The sequence below is a fragment of the Perca fluviatilis genome, chromosome 4 (assembly GCF_010015445.1).
Source record: "Perca fluviatilis chromosome 4, GENO_Pfluv_1.0, whole genome shotgun sequence".
In the NCBI taxonomy this organism is placed as follows: domain Eukaryota; kingdom Metazoa; phylum Chordata; class Actinopteri; order Perciformes; family Percidae; genus Perca; species Perca fluviatilis.
The window spans coordinates 22,006,540-22,025,650 of NC_053115.1; the positions used below are offsets into that span (position 1 = coordinate 22,006,540).

The following is a 19,111-nucleotide window of genomic DNA, read 5'->3' on the forward strand; positions in this document are numbered from 1 at the left end:
ATGCCCTTGCCTCAGCGCTGAGAGCTGGGGGAGACAGAGAGGAAGGAGAGTGAAGCTGGGATAGAGACACCAGCAGGTGCTGAGGTTAGAAACAAACAGGGTGCCAAGAAAAAGCTAGGTTATCAGGGAAAAGTGTGTTAAAAGATAAAACTAAAGAGCAGAAAATAGGCAGACAGAAACTCTAATACAATCTTAGTTGTTCTTAAGCTGGAGCCCACTTATTTTATGCCATCCTCACTGAGCTCTTTACAATCTTTTTCTCGTACGGATTCTCCCTCCTCCTCCTCCTCCTCTTCGTCCTGTCCTCCTTTTTGACAGACAGAGCACTTTTGGCACACCATGGACACCGGCAGCCCCAGGAAGATACAGTTCACCGTTCCCCTACTGGACACCCACCTGGACCCAGAGGCAGCTGAACAGGTGAGGAGGAGGGAGAGGAGAACGGAAGCAAGGGGGAAGAAGGAGGAGGTGGTTTGGATGATGTGGAACTCAGGCTTTAGATTTATTTAATGCACCAGTGACATTATTAAAACCCTGAGAAACATTTATTACCGTCATCAAAGCAAGCGGGTGCTGGCATAGCTGAGCAACTCAACTGGAATAACAAGCGCAGTGTGCTGTGTCCAAAATGCTGGATTACAGTCTGACAACAAATTGCTGCTTTAGAGAAAACCACATTTTCACAGTTTCGTTTTACCCCCTGCACCTAATGAGCATGCTGTGTCTTTTGAATGCAGGGCTAAAGTCATTGTGATGAATGATTGATTTTTCCAGTCACAGTGTAGCAGGTTATAGACATGGTTTCTCAGCAGCGTTAGAAAGGGGTGTTGCAGTGTATGGATTTGTCTCCAGGGGTATGGTGTTGTTTTGGTTGGAGTGACACACTGCATATACTGTACAGCTGTGAGATACTGACAAAAGTTGCTTGGAATCACATGATTAAAAAAAATATGTGGCTTGGTTTAAAGCAAATTGTCACCGGAGGAAGTTTGAAAAGATAAACATTATCACTTATTTTAGGATTTTATAAACTCAACATCTATTAAAGACACAAGAGCAAAGAACAAAAAAAAAAAAGACTTCTTCAGTCTTCAGATAATGTAGTGAAAAGCTGTGTCCCATTTTCTTGTTTTTATTAATATAACATTAGCAGTAGAGTTCATTAATAACAAATGAGCCTTGAGTAAAACCAGCAAAAATGTATGAGTCTGACTACACCCAGTTTATATGTCTCTCTCTCCCTCTCTCTCTTTCTGCTGCTACTCTTTTCCCCACTACGACTGAAAGGAGATGTTAGGAAGACTTCATTGGGCATGTGTGTGTATGTGAGTTTGCCCTTGTGAGGACATTTCATTGGATGGTTTGGGAATAGAGTGGTCAGAGGTAATGTTCCATCTAATGGTATGATCAAGTATTATAACTTTGTGAGGCTCAGATGTGAGGAACTGAACGTGCAGACTTTTCATGTGCAGAATGTACTGTAACCATAAGACTCCATAATGTCCCCCCGTGGCACTAGCTATCAGTTCGTTTCTCAGACGTGGAGTGCTACTTATTGTACAAAAGGAATTAGATGTCTTAGCTGTTGTATATGGTTATATCACAGCTATTAACCAATCAGATGGCTTGATTTGACCTACGGTTTTATAAACAAGCATTATTATACAAGGAAACCAGGCGACCCAAAGATTGAAAAAAATGGCTTAGACCACAGAGGGGTATAAATAAATATATATATATATTTTTTTATATATATAGTTTTAGATACTAATGGAAAAAATTAAGATAATGATTTGCCTTCTAACTCAAATGCACATCATTATAATTTGGCCTTTTTTAAATTATATTTGTTTCTCACATCTCAGTTTTTGTGATTCATGTTAAGTCGCTGCTGTACTGTGATACTGCAATTTCCCTTTGGGAATAATAAAGTACTCTATCGATCTATCTAGCTATCTGAATTGCCTACGAAATATTTACCAAAAAACGACGTATCATGTAATCAAGCATTACTGTTTTTAGATTTATCTCATTGCCTGTGTACGAAATCACTCCCTATATGTAGTGCATATTTACAGTCCGCCATTTTATTCAAGTCTTCAAGTGTTTATCCACTGCATGTACCCTCAAATATTCTACAATGGAACGAAAAAGTTGCATCCATGGCATGTGCACTACTTTCTGCCAACAATCCCACAATGCAATGTTCCACTTTGTTTTACGGATGCATACCTGCAGCTGTGAATGAATGGGAAGGCTGCGATCTTTAGTATCAAATAGCACTTACTGTCTCTACGGTAACCACAGGCATCGCCATATCAACCAGGAATGAAATCGTTGGGATTATAACTTTAATGAAATTGCCAGCAGATGAGCATAAAGGTTGGATGGCCTGAAACTTATTAGTTTGTGCCACAGTGGAGCTCATTATGTTGCTGTTTGAAGAAAACATTGTTTGTGTGTAGCCAAGTGATATTAGGGACACTATGTCTGTAAAATTGGTGCCTGTAGTGCATTTATTTGAAGTGTGTTTGTCTAATTGTGCGTGTGTGCATCTGTCTTTGAGCACATTTGTCTTTCTTACTTTTTCTTCTTTTCTGTACATCTGTGAAAGATACAGACATACTAAAGGTTGCTCATGTTTCCCTGTCTGTCCTCTTTATGTCTGCAAATAAGAGAATTTGTAGCCACTTGTCTGATCCCAGGCTGCAGCCATTCAATACAGGATCAGGAACAGGAAGACCTCCAGCCTAGTGTTTACCTACTCTTCTTCACCAGCAGACAGACATCATTTTAGCTGTATACAAGTGTAATTCCCTTTACCTCTTCTGCAAAAACTCAAGAGAGTTTTTAGCTCTCAGTCTCAATAAGTATGGCCATTGAGACTTCATCTTTTCAGGATACATGTTCTATTTATTTAAGACCTGAACCTGCACGGCATGGATCTTAAGTGGATTTATATGTGTGATTGTGTGTGTGTGTGTGTGTGAGCGACAGATGACCGGGGCAGACAGCCGAACAGTGAAACAGTCCGACAGGAGGAGAAGACAAAAAAAACACAAAAAGGAAATGTGTGTGCAGTATGTGCTTGTCTCTGTTTGCAAACACAGTAATGCCTGTCATGCCAGGGGGCTTCACCCATGGTTCAGCAATCTCTGCAACCTGACTTCTCCAAACATGGTTAATCAGCCTCCGTGGAGACCTGCACGTCAGTCAGAACAGCCTTCCTGAGCTCTGACCCTCACAACAACAGCACACACTTATCCTTTTATCCACAGACAGATACAGTGTGTGCCACCCTTATCATAACCTTACGTTCAAGTTCACTTTGTACTTACGAGCACAAACTGACTGTACCTGATAGAGGCTAAGACCTGGATAGTAGTTTCCAGAATTTTTTTCTGCAATTATTTTGATATTTATCTCACTAGAAGTTAGTTTCTAACATGTTTTATTACAGTTTGACAATTTTATAGAATAGTTTGGCATTTTGGGAAATATGCTTATTTGCTAATATCTATACCACTCTCCTATGTGTCCGTTAAATATGAAGCTGGAGCCAGGAGCTGGTTGAGGTTGGCTTAGAGCATTAAGATTAAAAACAGCGAAACAGCTAGCCCAGCTTTGTCCAGAGGTTAAACAAAAACAGCTGGTTGTCTGGCAACCTCATCAGACAATAAGACTCTAGGACAGGGGTCAGCAACCTTAGACACAACTATTGTCACTATTGGCACGCGGTAACTCAAACAATGCCACACTAGCAATAAGTGTGCAAGAGAGTTTTTTTGGAAATGTTCCAATCCGCATGCCAAATGACCTCTTTCACAGCCATTGGCAGTAGTTTGATTGACTTTTCCCCCATCCATATTCCGCAAAGACCCGCCGTATTCTGCCTCTGATATGCTAGTACTCGTTGCCTTCATCACAGAATGCGGTGCACAGGAAAAAAATAACACTGCCTGATCGAGCAGGTTGGCAGGTTTAATGCTGATAAGGCACAATGATTAACAACAACGAAAAATAAAATAAAATGGCACTTTATATTAAAAAAGTTGCCGACCCCTGCTCTAGGAAGTCCATGCACCTGACCAAGAAATAGTCCATAATTTTTGTACGGATTAACAAACAAGATATAATGTGAAAATAAGTGAGCTTTTAAGGTGCGGGATAGCAGACACTACCTTTAAACAGGGCCAAGATACCTGTTTCCTCCTGCTTTCATTCTTTATGCTAAGCTAACTACCATTTCCTGGCACCAGCTTCATATTCAACAGACGATAGAGTGATATCAATCTTCTCAGGAAGTTAACAAGTATATCTTTCAAAATTTCACTCAAAATGTCAAACTATTCCATAACAATACACGCTTGAAAACCTCAAGGATTCTGATAGGGGTGCTCTATTAAACAAAGAAGTCATACAGAATAGATAATAGTGTTTTCAAGGGTTTGAGGGACTGTACATACCAAATTGTTAAACTTTAGCTATAACTCTGCCTGTCTAATGTCTACATTATATTCAACGCACACACACTAATAATTCCATTATAACCAGACTGAGGCAGCAGTCCCATTGGTGAACATGTTAAAACCAGGTTATTTTCTCACATTAAGGAGTATGCATAACATGATTAACACAGCAGGTTTACCTTTAAATTAAACTCAAATGTCTCTTTGCTTGTTAACAGCTTTCAGTGACAATGTTGTTCACAAATCAAATCTTCTCCCACACTAACAGACATATGATACTGAACTCCTTCATTGCCCTTATCATTTAGATGAAGGGCAGTTGCTTAAGAAAACTACATTCATAGATGAAGGTAATATAGTCCTTGTTGAGATAGTAAATCTCGACATTTTGAGGTAATGTCCTTTATTACAGGCATTTCAGGGCTGACAGGCCTAATGTTCCCTACGCTGCTGTGTCAGACCATCTTTGTCCTTGACTGAGAAGATAATTACTCTGTATTGCCTCAGGAGGGCCATTTTCCAAGAACTTTTGAGTGCAATAGATTACATTTAATATCACACCATGCATATCTCTTGCACATTAAGGCAATCAAGTCCTGTTGAACTGAAACTATATGTTTTTAACCAGGAGATATATTCATCACTGCTTTGTACAGTTAGAAACAGTACATTTTTATTTGTAACTTTTAATGCTTTTTTAGCGCTTGCTAAACTCCCACCCAAAGCAGTGATTGTTCAATCACAACAACCGTAACTAAGCACGGAAGACCTTTCAAGCTTTCTTCACACACTGAAAAACCAAGCTTCCAAAACCAAAAACTCAAGAGCAAAAATGTGAAATGTATTAAAATGTGGGTTTTTAACTTAAGCTGCACGGGTGACAGGAGATGTGGTGTGAGCGAACGAGAGAGAGAGTGATTGGAGCAGATGAGCATTAATGTTTACTGGTAAAGATATTAAAGTGATGGTTCGGGGTAATTTCACCCTAGGATCCTTTGCCCCTTGACCTCGAGCCAAACAACCCTCCAGAAGCTTTATTCACCTGGGTCGAACATTGTGAGAGTTAGCGTGATCAGCTGAATAGCTTAGTGCAGGCGCTAATGGATCCAAGAGTGTATCTTGTACATTACCCCACTAATAATGGCCGAAATGATACCAAACTTCTACAGTAGTACAAATAGGTTATGTACTCATAAAACAATGGATTGGGAAGTTTGTAAGTACACCAGGAATTTATTTTAAATAACACTTGCCTGCTGGCTTCTGCTCTCTGCTGCTACTGCTACTAAAAAGAGATACAACAAAAATATTTATTAATTTAATGATTAAATAAGGTAGTGTCTCCAAACTTACCTCAATTATAACTTGTCTCCTGCTAGTTGTACTACAGCACTTTTAAAAAATAAGTTAAATTAATAAATATTTTTGTTGTATCTCTTTTCGGTGTTGTAATTTGTAGACGGCCCTAAACACTCGTCTTACTGCTGGTAGCAGTAGCAGCAGAGAGCAGAAGCCAGCAGGCAAGTGTTATTTAAAATAAACTCCTGGTGCACTTACAAAGTTTTCAATCCATCGTTTTATGAGTACATAACCTATTTGTACTAGTGTAGAAGTTTGGTATAATTTCGGCCATTATTAGTGGGGTAATGTACAAGATACACTCTTGGATCCATTAGCGCCTGCACTAAGCTATTCAGCTGATAACGCTAACTCGCCCAATATTCGACCCAGGTGAAAAAAGCTTCTGGGGTGTTGTTTGGCTCGAGGTCATGGTGCAAAGGACCCTAGGGTGTAATTACTCAGAACCATCACTTAAGTGAATGTACAGTAGCTATAAAGTCAGCAGTTTGAGCACAAATAAATGCTGCAGCTCCTCCAGACCAACAGAGGTGTCCTGTCTTGTTGTTTCCCCGGCTGCTGAGTGGAGGGACCTCCGGAGACTCCAGCCCCATCTCCCCCCATGCTGTCTGACTGGGTCGAGAAGCCAAAGCAGGAAAAGCTAACACTAAGCTACTGTAAGCAATTTTACTGAATTTCCTTTCTGAGTGAATGCAATTCCCTCTGGTAGCAGAGTAGCCATAGACTGTAGAATGTAGCATATGTCTAGCTATTGTGAAAGGTAAGCATGGAAAAAGTATCTGGTAAATGCTGCCTTTGTCAAAGTTGAAAGTAGTAATAAAGTTTTCCTTTATACAGCCTTCTGTTGTTGTATTATGATCCTCTTTAGTAAACAACACAACGTGATTGGCTGAAGCCTTTATTCGCGGTGAAAAAGCCTTGAAAGATCGACCTTGTTCCGAAAACAAATATGTCACTTTGTTCTGTGTGAAAGTACAATGGTTTAAAAAAAAATATGTTGACGTGCGAATTAATCGCATGAAGAAAAAAAAACATACCCAGTGTGTGAAGGCCTTAAGTTGGAAAGATTAAAAAGTCAAACAGAGATAGAGTTACAGCTGATAAAATCTGCCAGTGACAATTCAGAAAAATCTGTAGTTTTCAGCATAGGCGTTGGAAGCATAATAAATGTCAGTGGGTCCTCACTTGCTAGTCAGTGAGGATAACCGTACAGTTACACCTTGGCTTTAATATCAACACATGAGAATATGGCAGCAATTTCTACTGTTGAAAATCGCAGATAAAGGCTTCTGAACCAAATACTACATAACCAGACATGTTTCAACAGTAATGTGACTGGGAATTGGGGAGAAATTAACAACATTGGGAGCCAAGATTACATCTTTCACTGCCGTTAGCATGTAGCTACATGTGACAATGTTAACACCGCAGTAGCTTAAAACCCCGCCCCAAAAAACCCACTCCAATTCTGCCTACCTGGAGCAGATGACCAAACATAGAAGGCCGGAGAAGGCTGGCTTGGTGTTACGTGACACCGAGCGATAGAGTAGAAAAAACTGTTGAAACCAGAGTGTTTAGAACAGTGGGAAATCTGAACGTTTTAGCTTCATTTCTATGAAATACATTTACCTCATTACTTGAAGCTCTGGCCACATTTAACATGAAAATCTGACATTATAACATTATAGATATGACAGAAAATACGGAAAAGCATAACAGTTGGCCCACCCACATACAATGGTTCCGACGCCCATGGTTTTCAGCAAGAAATGAGAAGCCTGCATTTGTCTACTTCTGTCTGAGATCAAGGACCCATTGATTCAAATTCCAGTTCCTTGTTGTACACATGTTGTCCTGTTTTTGTCCACACAAGTACAGGCAATAAAACAGGTTCACAGCTGCTGCAATAACAGGCCTGAGCAGATAACTTCACTGCATTCATTGAAAACATAATATTTAGCCCTCATTGCTCCTAAATTGTATATTATAAACTGATGCTATTTACCTTTGTAATGCTCAACAAAAATCTATTATTACAGCAATTAAATTACAGCTTGTGCATTGCATCTAACCACTGCTCCCCTAGTGCAGCTGGTTGTATGATATGCAGTGAGAGAGAAGATGATAAGAGGGCTGTTACAGGGGGAAGACAAAGGATTGATAGAAAGGGAGAGGGAGGACTGAAAACACAGAGATAAAAGAAAGTGGAAGTCAATGATCTGGGTTTTCAATTTCCTGTGAATACAGTTATTCCCTGTATTCAGAGCCAAATGAGACCATGAGAGAGTCTGTGAGGATGTATAATGGCTGAGCACTGATTTTAGCCTTAAAAACACCAATATCATATTTCAAATGACAACGAATCCTTGCATTGTATTGAATCTGTGACAGCTCAGAACTGCATTGGCCCACCCAGTAACAAGATGTTAGGAAAGTTTTTCTTTAACCTTTATTTCTGCAGCAATTTACTGGGTGTGAATCGCCCTTTTCTGATTCATGGCGCTGTGTGGTGCAAAACACATTGTTTTTGTGAAGGTCACAGAGCAACGCTGATAGCGCAGGTATTACAAAACTACCACTGATTTTCTCAAAGGGAAATCAGGGTTAGGAGGTAAAGGCTTTATGCCTCAGAATTTAAGTACATTTTTAACTATATAACTTTTTTCTACCTCTGATACCTCAATTATTCATGACTTTGGTTATTCCATATTGTTACAAGGCCAAAGCTAACCTTGGCTTGTTAAACAACAAAGAAACACAGCTACTAAAGGCTAACCTAGCTCTAACATTAAAATATTGTCTCTGCTCCCTGCGTGTTGCGTTTAATGTGAGAATGAGACTAAGCTGGCCTGGATTACTGTATACTTTCCTACCTAGGAGGGGTTGGCTGACTCACCCAGCCACCGTGTCGTTTTGCGCTCCGTGTTCTGGAGCTGGGCCTGCTAGCGGCGGTCATCAGGAGGGATAGCCTGCTTGTGTGCTTCAAGCAGCTCCAGCATCTCTCGTTGACTTCTCCGCGAGCCCGCTCCTCAGTGGGTTAGTTCAGGTTTTAAAAGTTGTGTTGTGGGACAAAAAGAGGAGTGTTCTCCGCGTGGAAGCATATGGTTTTCAGTATCAGCCTGCAGCATGCTGCTTCCGTGATTTTCTCCCTCCAGAACCAATCTCAATCTAAATCTCCTCCTCAATCTGACCTCCTCATCAGGCTACATACACACACTATCAGCTGACACAGACTAAAACATAACACATGATAAGAAAAGAGTTCCCAATGTTAAATGTTTTTCAAGCAAACACCTAAACAATAGCTATAGCTTCTCTAACCCTCTTAAACGACCTCCACAGAAATTTATATGTGTTTATGTGACAAAACACTCTTGACATTGCTCTATCAGCTTCATAGCTCCTGACCCTTCTTAATTTCAAGAGAGTAGCTTAAAAACATGATTTTGATGCCATATTTTAAAAGTCCTCTACAGATGACGACACATTGGTAAAAGTTAAATATATGAAACAGGACTATGGTGTCTCTTGGCATGACCTATATCTTCCTGCCAAATGTATTTTGTCTGCTGCCACCACACATGACTATTAGGCATGCACGACTTTTCCTGCCCACCCATCACTTTTGAAGGCTGTTTTTGTTCGTTGTTGTGAGCTGTGACAGAACTGCATTTTAAGCAGACAGTGGGTTGAAAGGCAGGCATGGTGGTTCGAGGGTTGAGCCTGTCCACTAAGCAGTGGTATTTGTGTGAGCGAAGGATCAGGGAGTTTGTGAGAAGAATAACAATGACACGAGGATAATCAGTTCTACACAGCCATGGCTCATTGTGCTTTAATGTGGGCCGGGAGGGGGATTTTCTAGAATGGCAACAAAACCCACACATGGCTAAAATATTAGTACATGGATTTATAGTATATAATTGATTAGTAGTACTAAATAAAACTTTCTATATCAGTTTTTAAAACCTGAGCCCCAAAGTGCTATATAACATTAACAAAACAAAGATACCATTAAATTAATCTAGGAGTGCAAAGCACAATGAATTGTAGTCTTTGTATGTGATACAGATATGAGACTTTGTTCAGGGGACAATGCTGTAACAGACTTATGGAGTTGCATAGAACCTTCTGAACATTCTGACTCTCTCTATTTAAAGTTATAGGGAAACCTGGTGGGGGTCGGTAATTTCTGAAGTCTGATCCGGCCCGATGACAAAGATTTTAGACTGCTGTGGTGTAGTTGAAAAAATATTTTTGAATACATTTTTTTATTGATTTCAACAAGATGTTTATGCAAAATAACTTACAATAAGATCATCGTTTCTAAAAGATACTTTAAGCTGTAAATATGATCAGAGTAACTGTAATTTTGTTCCAACCACAGTAGATTGCATGTTTCAAATAATGTGTTGCAGTTAGGTGTTAGGGTATATCCATGCTGTGTCTAAATCAGTTGGCAATTTACACCTTTGGATTTTGCTTCCCCCGTAACATTTTACTGTAATATATCTGTGTGACCTCGGCTATACAGAAAAATGAAGAGTTTCCATTCCAACATGCAGGCAGAGAATAGGACTGTGGTAGTAATTTAGTACCTCATCTTGGTTGTTTGTTCTAGGTATTTGGCAAACAAAATCAACTGTATGTGGAGTGCCAGTTTCAACCAATGTGCTAAATGTACATTACATTACATACTGTGCTGTATGTGGGCAGATGCAGGTGTGAATATAGCTTGAGCAATTGAGCATTGGATTGCTATCCAATGATACAAGACACAATTTCATGCAAGGAAAAGTCTACCTGGATACTACCTGTGTTTTTGTCAGCCTAAACTGGACATGTTGAATGTGAGAACTTAGCGACAGATACAGAAAGGAAGGTAGCAGCGCCACAAGAAGGTGACACTGACACTGACATGCATCTCTTGGAAAAGTGTAAAAAGAAGTAAAACATCTCTGCCTGCAAGAAAAGAACGTCACTCCATGCCTCTTCCGTTTCACAGAGCCTTCTTGTACTCCATGGTTGTGTTTTGAAGGTAATGAAGATGAAGCCTGTGAAAACCCAATTAGACTGTGTTACTACTGACTGCTCTTTGTCATTACTGACCATTTATTCTACAGTGACATCTGTATTTGTTATCGAACAACGTCTAAAGTGATGTTTTTTGCTTCTTTGTGTTATTTAATCATATCCTCACACATTTTGTTGAACACAGCAAAACCACAAAGTCAAACCTGCACATTGGATCCAAGGGCAACAATTCACTTCTTGATTCTCCTCTGTTGCTTTTTTTTACCTTTAACTTTGATTGCACCTGTGATAAAAAGGAGTCTTATCTTTTTGATTTCTATTGTAGACTCACAGCATCAAACATTGCTTTTTTAGATTCTCATTTCAATAGAAAGAGTTTACTACTATCTAATTTCAAATGTCTCATAAATTACAATGTGATGCTGCACTGGGCAGGCTGAGGTTAAGCTATATGGCTGACTGGAGAGGTTACACAGCTTTGTAAGTGCACAAGCAGCATTTACAAAAGATGCATGGAGGACTGGAGCTCGCATGCTATCCAGCATTAGTCAGCAACCCTGTCAGTTCTGTGTGAGGAGTGCATTAGCGTGCGTGTGTGTGTGTGTGTGTGTGTGTGTGTATGTATGTAATTGACTCTCTATTTAAATTCCTATATCACAGCCTTTTAGGTTTATGAAGCAATAAAATAGAAAAGTTATCACCTGATCCTGGAGGCGACTGAAAATGAATCACTTTAATTAATAGCTGTGTTTCGTCCAAAAATCTTTGGTTGCAAAGTTTTGGATACATAGATGTAGAACTGATCTAATTTGATATTTGCAGAACCATGCGGTACATATTTAACTGTAAAACTATCCATCAGCCCTGGGATAGAAAATACATTTTAGATCGTGGGCACAACAGTTAAAGTCAGTAAAAATGCAGATGTTGTTAAAGGGTAGCGCTTGGACTGAAAGATTGTGGAGTTGCACCTAAATGTAGAGGAAAATATATTTTACATAATTTTACAAAAGTTGTACTTTTGTGGAAAATGTATATCAATAGATGTCAAACTAATATTGTTGGATAATTCTTATAGCCAACATATAGCTATTCTTCTGTTGCATACATACAAAATAAATGAGAATGTAATGCCATTGCTCACAGTATTTATTTTCTCCCTATATTTTTTCACCTCCTTCACACTATTTCCATTGGAGTTAGGTTGACAAGTTTCTAGTACTTCTTTCCAGTTTCAGCATGCATCGGACTCAATAGCAATCAATTGTACAGTACCTGATCAAACTTTCTTAATTGATTTTATGAACACATTCTTAGAAGATTTATGGTAATGGAACTTTGGCATGTTAGGGACTGTTCTTATTTATTTCAGGTGCCACCGGAGGAGTTTCAGGATCTTTAGTCAAAAATCGACCTGACCCTCTCTTCACCAGCAATACATTTTAGATGATCCTCCAAAATGATATGGAAAAAAGGGAAGATCCTCCCCAACAATTTACTGATGCCTTCTGTACTGATTTGTGCTTGGCAAAGACATACAGATTCTCATTGTTTTCCTACAGCCATGACATACATGACTAAACTTCTGCATTCTCATCTTATGCACCACACTCCTCTGTTATGGTGTGGTGGCCACTTCAGGTGATTTACTCACTAACATTGTTGTGGAAACACAATAAGCATGGAAACTAAATGCACACTTCCTGCATTGCTGCATTACTTCAAATACTAAGTTACTCCTCTAGTAAACTAGTATTCACATGAAATGAAACATTAAAACAAGCAGAGCACACTGGGTAATAAGACATTCAACACTAGTTGCTATGGACTCGTCACTAGGCTTCCTCAGTCATTGTATATTTTAGCATATAGGTAAAGCTGCCGAAGCTGAACTCCATTTCTCAGATGAGCGTCATTTTTGCATGCTACCACTCCTTCCTTCTCAATGCCTTTATATATATATATATATATATATATATATATATATATATATATATATATATATATATATATATATATATATATATATATATAATATCACCGGGAACGAAAGGATATTTGAGTCGGGTATGGCTGCAGCCTGGAGACCTCCCGTCTCACGCCCTCCCAGCTGGTGCAGACCGCGAGCCAGACACGCGGGAAGTCATTTTCAGCAGAGGGTGGGGGGGAGGGGGAGGGTTCGCAGACCACTCTACCTCTGCCTCTCCCCCTCCCCCCCCTCCATGAAATAGGCTACAGCTGAGCTGACGGTGCGTACTGCACAGCGAACTCAGAACAACGAACAGCGAAGTATGTGACAAATTCTAAAAAGTTACAGACTATTTCTTTTTTTATAATAGCATAGGCATACATAAATCACATGCCAAATCACTATTGGTCGAAAGATGAATGACTTGGGGCGGCCTCTAACTCCCCCAGTAAGAGCTTGCACCCCATGTAGGCTGAGTCCTTTGCAGCGGCCCGGGTTTGAATCCGACCTGCGGCCCTTAGCTGCGTGTCATCCCCTCTCTTTCTCTCCCCCTTTCCTGTCTATCCACTGTCACTATCGAATAAAAAATAATTAAAAAAAAGAAAAAAGATGAATGACTAGTCCAGCTGAGCAGGCATCAAGTATGCCTTTCCAGTTCAATAAACCAAGTACTGTTAAGTATAAAATAACTAGTTACTTAGTCAGCTGGCAACTTCACAAACGGCGAAAGCCAACATATACTGCACAACTAAGTCTCACACAGGCCTATAGCAGCATCACAAAATAATGATGCAATACACGTCTGATATGCATGGCATTTCAATAAACTAAACAAAATATGTACATTATCTGGTCACATGGTCACTACAGATTATATTAGCCTACTCAATTTACAGATAGCATAATAGCTCTTACCTTTAGAAGTTCTAATTTCTTGTCTTTTTCTTTGCAAAGTCGCTGATCAAATCCTCAAAGTCAAGCTCCCTCACCAGCTTGCTAAACCCTACTACAAATGGACAGTGAATATAGAATGCACTCCCGTGGTACAGATTCACCGTCGTGAAGGTGTCAGGGTCAGTGACTCGAGAGAGCGTGTCTTTCTGCCGCCAGCCTTGTTCCCCCTCCGAGATACTGGATATTTAGCCGCCCGATTCTGAAAGGCTAATATCCCTCTGGGTATAATTTCCTCCCGGATGGTTTCTGTAATCGGTCCCCATAGTGCAGGCAGTGTTGCCAACTTAGCGACTTTGTCGCTAGATTTAGCGACTTTTCAGACCCCCTTAGCGACTTTTTTTCACAAAAGCGACTAGCGACAAATCTGGCGACTTTAGGTAGAAAAAGTCGCCAGTATTGTCCAGCGAGCACGCAAGGTATTTCTCCCCTGTAGCCGCCAAAACATTCACCTCTCTTCTGTTCTGTGACTGAGGAGCAGAGGAGCAGCCCCTCCCCTCTGTGCTCTCTCCTCATGTGCACATTGTGCAGCAGCACAGTGCGCGCATTAGAAAGGGGAGAAGGGACAGCGTGCGGGTGCCGGTGTAGGTAGGAGAGACAGCGGGACGTGACGGGAGAAAGTCGCCGCTGAGCTGGCCTGGCCCTGGGCAACCCAGCCTTTTTTGAGAATTATTTATCAATCTTTCTCCATCCCATTGTAGAATTTCTTTTTTTCTTTTTCTTTTTTCACTTCAAAGATAGGCTACCTAAGTAATAATTATAAGGTAAAATAAATTCCTGTATTGAATTTTTGATTATTTGGCTAAAGATTTCTATTTTTTTTCTATCTACCTTGCTGACACAACCACTAAGTTGTATGCAAATGAGCGTATGACGTCATCTAGCGACTTCTAGCGACTTTTAGGACAGCCAATAGCGACTTTCCTTACTGAGGAGTTGGCAACACTGAGTGCAGGGTCTTCAGAGATGATAGTACCTGAGGTGCCATTACCTTGTTCTGTAATGCTGATGACCGGTCTCATCTCTGTCTTTTTCCACAACAACTTCGCTAAAGTTAAGGTTAGCTACTGTTAGCTGTGGCTGAGTGTAGCTGGTAGAAGGCAGCGATTTTTCCAAGCTAATGTTGTCTAGCTCCTCGACATCCTCCTCTTCGTCATTCCCAGCTCTTTTAAAAAAGCTATTTATTCGCGGGACATCTTTTCATAGCAGCCGCTTCTTTCTTTTCCTTTTCCACACTTTCACTCGCTGATACAACCCAATCTGACCAATCTCAACTCGTTCTTAAAAAACTGATCTTGAATCAGTACGATAAAAACAACCTGCTCTATGCCCACCCACCTTTACCATTAGCCAATCTACACAGTGCATGCAGCCTTCTCTCAATCATTACCTGTCCAGTCATCATACTGACTTATAAAACACACAATCACGAGATTTAATTTTTTGTAAACAACTTTTATTTTATTCTGATTGGATAATTATCAAGACTTCGCTTGGGCCCCAAGTGCGCGTGGGCCTCTGGGCCCGTGCCCATAATGATTAATGCCCATTGGGAAATCAGGCTTGAAGCAAGTTTGCCAACAGGGGGGCTGCCGCACCAACGGGGGTGGAGCAGCACCTCCAGCAACCCTACTTCCCGTGCCTATGCCATGAGCTTCGACTTTTCAAAATAAAAGCTTGCGTTTGGTCTGCTATGTTTTCGTACGGTGTTTTGGATATTTTTGAACTAAACAGTACGGCAATCATGTTAATGAATACAATAATTTTTTCAGCAGATGTCTTAGTTAGAACACGATGGAGCTAGCAAAGCAGTTTTGTGTTTATCAGTGTGAGTGGGATTTATTCAGTTTGGGAAATCCCACGGTCTCTAAAGCTACAGCTAAAATTGTCTGGCTGACTAAATAGGGAGGGACCCATATGCTAGCGATATGCACCAAACAAGCCACTTTGAAATGTTGCTGTTCTCAGGAATACAAAAGTTGGGTGACCCTCCCCCCTAGACTAAAATAAATTGGATGACCCTCCCCTCAACAAAGAATAAAAAGACATGGCCCTCCCCTATTTTCCTCCGGTGGTCCATTCCATAACTACCGAATGGTCCCTTAGCAGTTAAATGTGAGGAAGGTTATGCATTGTAACTATAGTTTTTATATTCACAAGCAGAGCTTTCCAACTCTGCTGCACAGCTCAGTGAAATGTGTTATTGCATGTATTATCGCAGAATGGTCCATAGCTGCCACACTCCACTTGTCATGAGCCAAGAAGCAAGTAGGTGGTGGCAGGCTGCCCTGCTGATCTCACTGCCCGCACCGTGAGATACAGCATTAATCTCAACCAGCTCAGACATCTTCAGAGACAACCAAACCCAAAATATGTGTTATGGGCTGCCAGCATCATCAGAAAAAAATGGATGCTGAGATGGCCATGCAGGCCGTACTTAGGGAGCAGGGCTAGACTATCCCTGGTTAGCTGAGTAATGAAAATGTGCAAATTTCAGTGCACTGCTTAGCTTTTGATTGGTTGAGTCAATATAACCCATTAGAGACCAAAGCCTGTGTGAAATTACAGCCTGGAAGTGCTTGAGATGTATCAATCAATATTTCAACATCTCCCTTCAAACTTAAAGATCTTCAAGAAAAAACCTCCTGTTGGTATGTTTAGAGTTTATGACTGTCGTTTTAACACTTGTAGCTCTGTTGTTTGTAAGTGCTGTCAGTAGCGGAGAAAACAATCGGTGCTGCCTATTACCGTGTTATTCCCTGCTAGCGTACGCACCAGGAGACTGAAACAGGGCAAATTTTAAACGTGCTTTAAAGCCTCTTAATATGTTCGAAATGTCATTAAAAGTGCCTACCCATGTGATTCCTTCCGAGTGAACACAGTGAATCTGACTGCAGTAGATGTGAAAGAAATGCATGAAAGTTGTGCTAATTCATACCTCTGTTTAGCTCCGGTGTTGAGACGGCAGTAAGAGAGTGCTTAGGGACCGTCTACAAACTACAACACCGAAAAGAGATACAACAAAAATATTCATTCATTTAATGATTAAATAAGGTAGTGTCTCCAAACTTACCTCAATTATAACTTGTCTGTTTTTACTACAGCAAAAAATAAGCATATGCCTATTTTTGAAAATATTTTTGTATCTCTTTTCGGTGTTGTAGTTTGTAGACGGTCCCGAAGCACTGTCTTGCAGTATCAACACCGGAACTAAGCAGAGCTGAATTAGCACGACTTTCATGCATTTCTTTCACATGTACTGCAGTCAGATTCACTGCGTTCCCTCGGAAGGATTCACTTCACATTTCGAACATGTTAAGAGGCTTAAAAGCACGTTTAAAATGTGCCCTGTTTCAGTCTCCTGGGTGCAAACTCTAGCAGGAGGATAACACGATGTAGACAGCACCGATTGTTTTTCTCGCTACTGACAGCACTCCACATTTACAAACAACAGAGCTACATGTTGAAATCGACCGGAATTCTCCTTTTAGGAGATTTTTAGCCTTAAAGCAACACTAGAGAACTTTTGGGAGAACTTGCATAATGTAATGTAATGGACAATTCCACAATTCCACATGGGAAAAGTTCTCTAGTGTTGCATTAAAGGTCCCATGACATGCTGCTTTTTGGATGCTTTTATATAGACCTTAGTGGTCCCCTAATACTGTATCTGAAGTCTCTTTCCCGAAATTCAGCCTTGGTGCAGAATTACAGCCACTAGAGCCAGTCCCACAATCAGCTTTCCTTAGGATGTGCCATTTCTGTGTGTGTAGCTTTAAATGCTATTGAGGAGGAGAGAGGGGGGGGGGCAAGGTGGAGGGTGGTGGTGTGGCCTTGACCAACTGCCACTTTGCTTGTTTGCAAGCCATGATGTCTCTCTCATTCTCATGGGCGGGCCAAAAGCAGAGAAAGGGGAGGTAACCTCATAAGGAGGAGATTCCAGATCGGCCCATCTGAGCTTTAATTTTCTCAAAGGCAGAGCAGGATACCCAGGGCTCGGTTTACACCCCTCGGCATTTCTAGCAACTGGGGGACCATAGTCAGGCTGGGGGAACTCATATTAATGTTAAAAAACCTCATAAAGTGACATTTTCATGCCATGGGACCTTTAAAGGCAACATAATTTTTTCTCATTTTGAATGAATGAAACTGTTCTACTTTTTCAGATCAGAAGACGCAGACCCACACCTGCGACTTTAGTGGCATCCAGTGATCAATCATCACCTGGTAAGGCACAGAATTTCCCACACAAACACACACTTACACACACACACACACACACACACACACATACACACACACACACACACATACAGTAGCCTACAGTACAGTTTTAAAAAAGTTGACAGAATTACGATATAGGTTTAAAACAAAGCTCAATCAGACAGAAAACATCCCTGCATTAAAACAACACAAGGGACTGTGTTGGTAGGGGCGTACTGCTTCAGTTACCAATAAGACATAATATACAATCCAGGAAGTCCAGTTTAAGTAAAATTATCACATTGGCAACTATATCCAGACAAGTGACAGGTAAACAGTAGAAATACATTATGTTCCATTACAAATTAGGACTGTGTGCTAGCATGTATTTGATTGGCCAACACAGCGTCTTGCCGGATGTCTGGCCAGGTACAAATTCTTTTGCTGGTGCCCTCTGCATTTGTTTGCACCCTTATTGCTTTAAAGGCATGGCCTAAGTCATGTCCTTGCGCAGGGTTAAAGTCAGCCTGGACACTGCCTTAGCTGAACATATTTGAAAATGATTACCCAAACAGTCAGTTGTAAACAGACAGAATACCTGGTTCATCTTCAACCAACCATGCATGTAAACAGTTGGCTTGGTCTAAGCTGTTCATCTGACTGCTTGTATTTCCTACTCCATCTGACCTGTCCCCTCAAATGTCAGCAAGTACAGGTGAGTACAGTGTTATCATAATCAATAGAAATGATTGCCAAAAACTACAAAAATGAGACCTAAATCATTGTACCATAACTGCTAAATGCAGCTCGACTAACCTGCAACCCAAACTAACCTCAACCTTAAACCAAGTCTGAATCCTAACATAAATGCATCTGTCCCCAGATGGGAGATGAGTCCCCACGATGCGATTAAAGCAGGTACAGAGGCCCATGCAATAACAAGTTACCATAGCTACAATATGTTTCACAATATTCCAGACATTTCTATCTCTTATTCTGATTGTTGTGATGCAGCATCACAAGTCTATTATGCACCAAATGAATCTTCCTGCTGCTAGAGCAACAAAAACAGCTGTGTGTGTCCTCTCAAGGGAACTTAATGATCAAACACTATAGGGCTCCTCTTGAG

The 19,111-nt window shown here is 40.6% G+C and overlaps 1 protein-coding gene across 1 annotated transcript in view; it reads left to right on the forward strand.

The window, feature by feature from the left end:
- LOC120558047 (protein phosphatase 1 regulatory subunit 1A-like) overlaps positions 1 to 19,111 on the forward strand; it is a 37,354-nt gene continuing 18,243 nt past the window's right edge. Inside the window, exons 1-2 of the mRNA XM_039798884.1 lie at positions 1 to 420; positions 17,946 to 18,006. Of these exons, the coding sequence (XP_039654818.1) occupies positions 340 to 420; positions 17,946 to 18,006 (142 nt within the window). The 5' untranslated portion in view covers positions 1 to 339. The remainder of the gene's footprint in view (positions 421 to 17,945; positions 18,007 to 19,111) is intronic.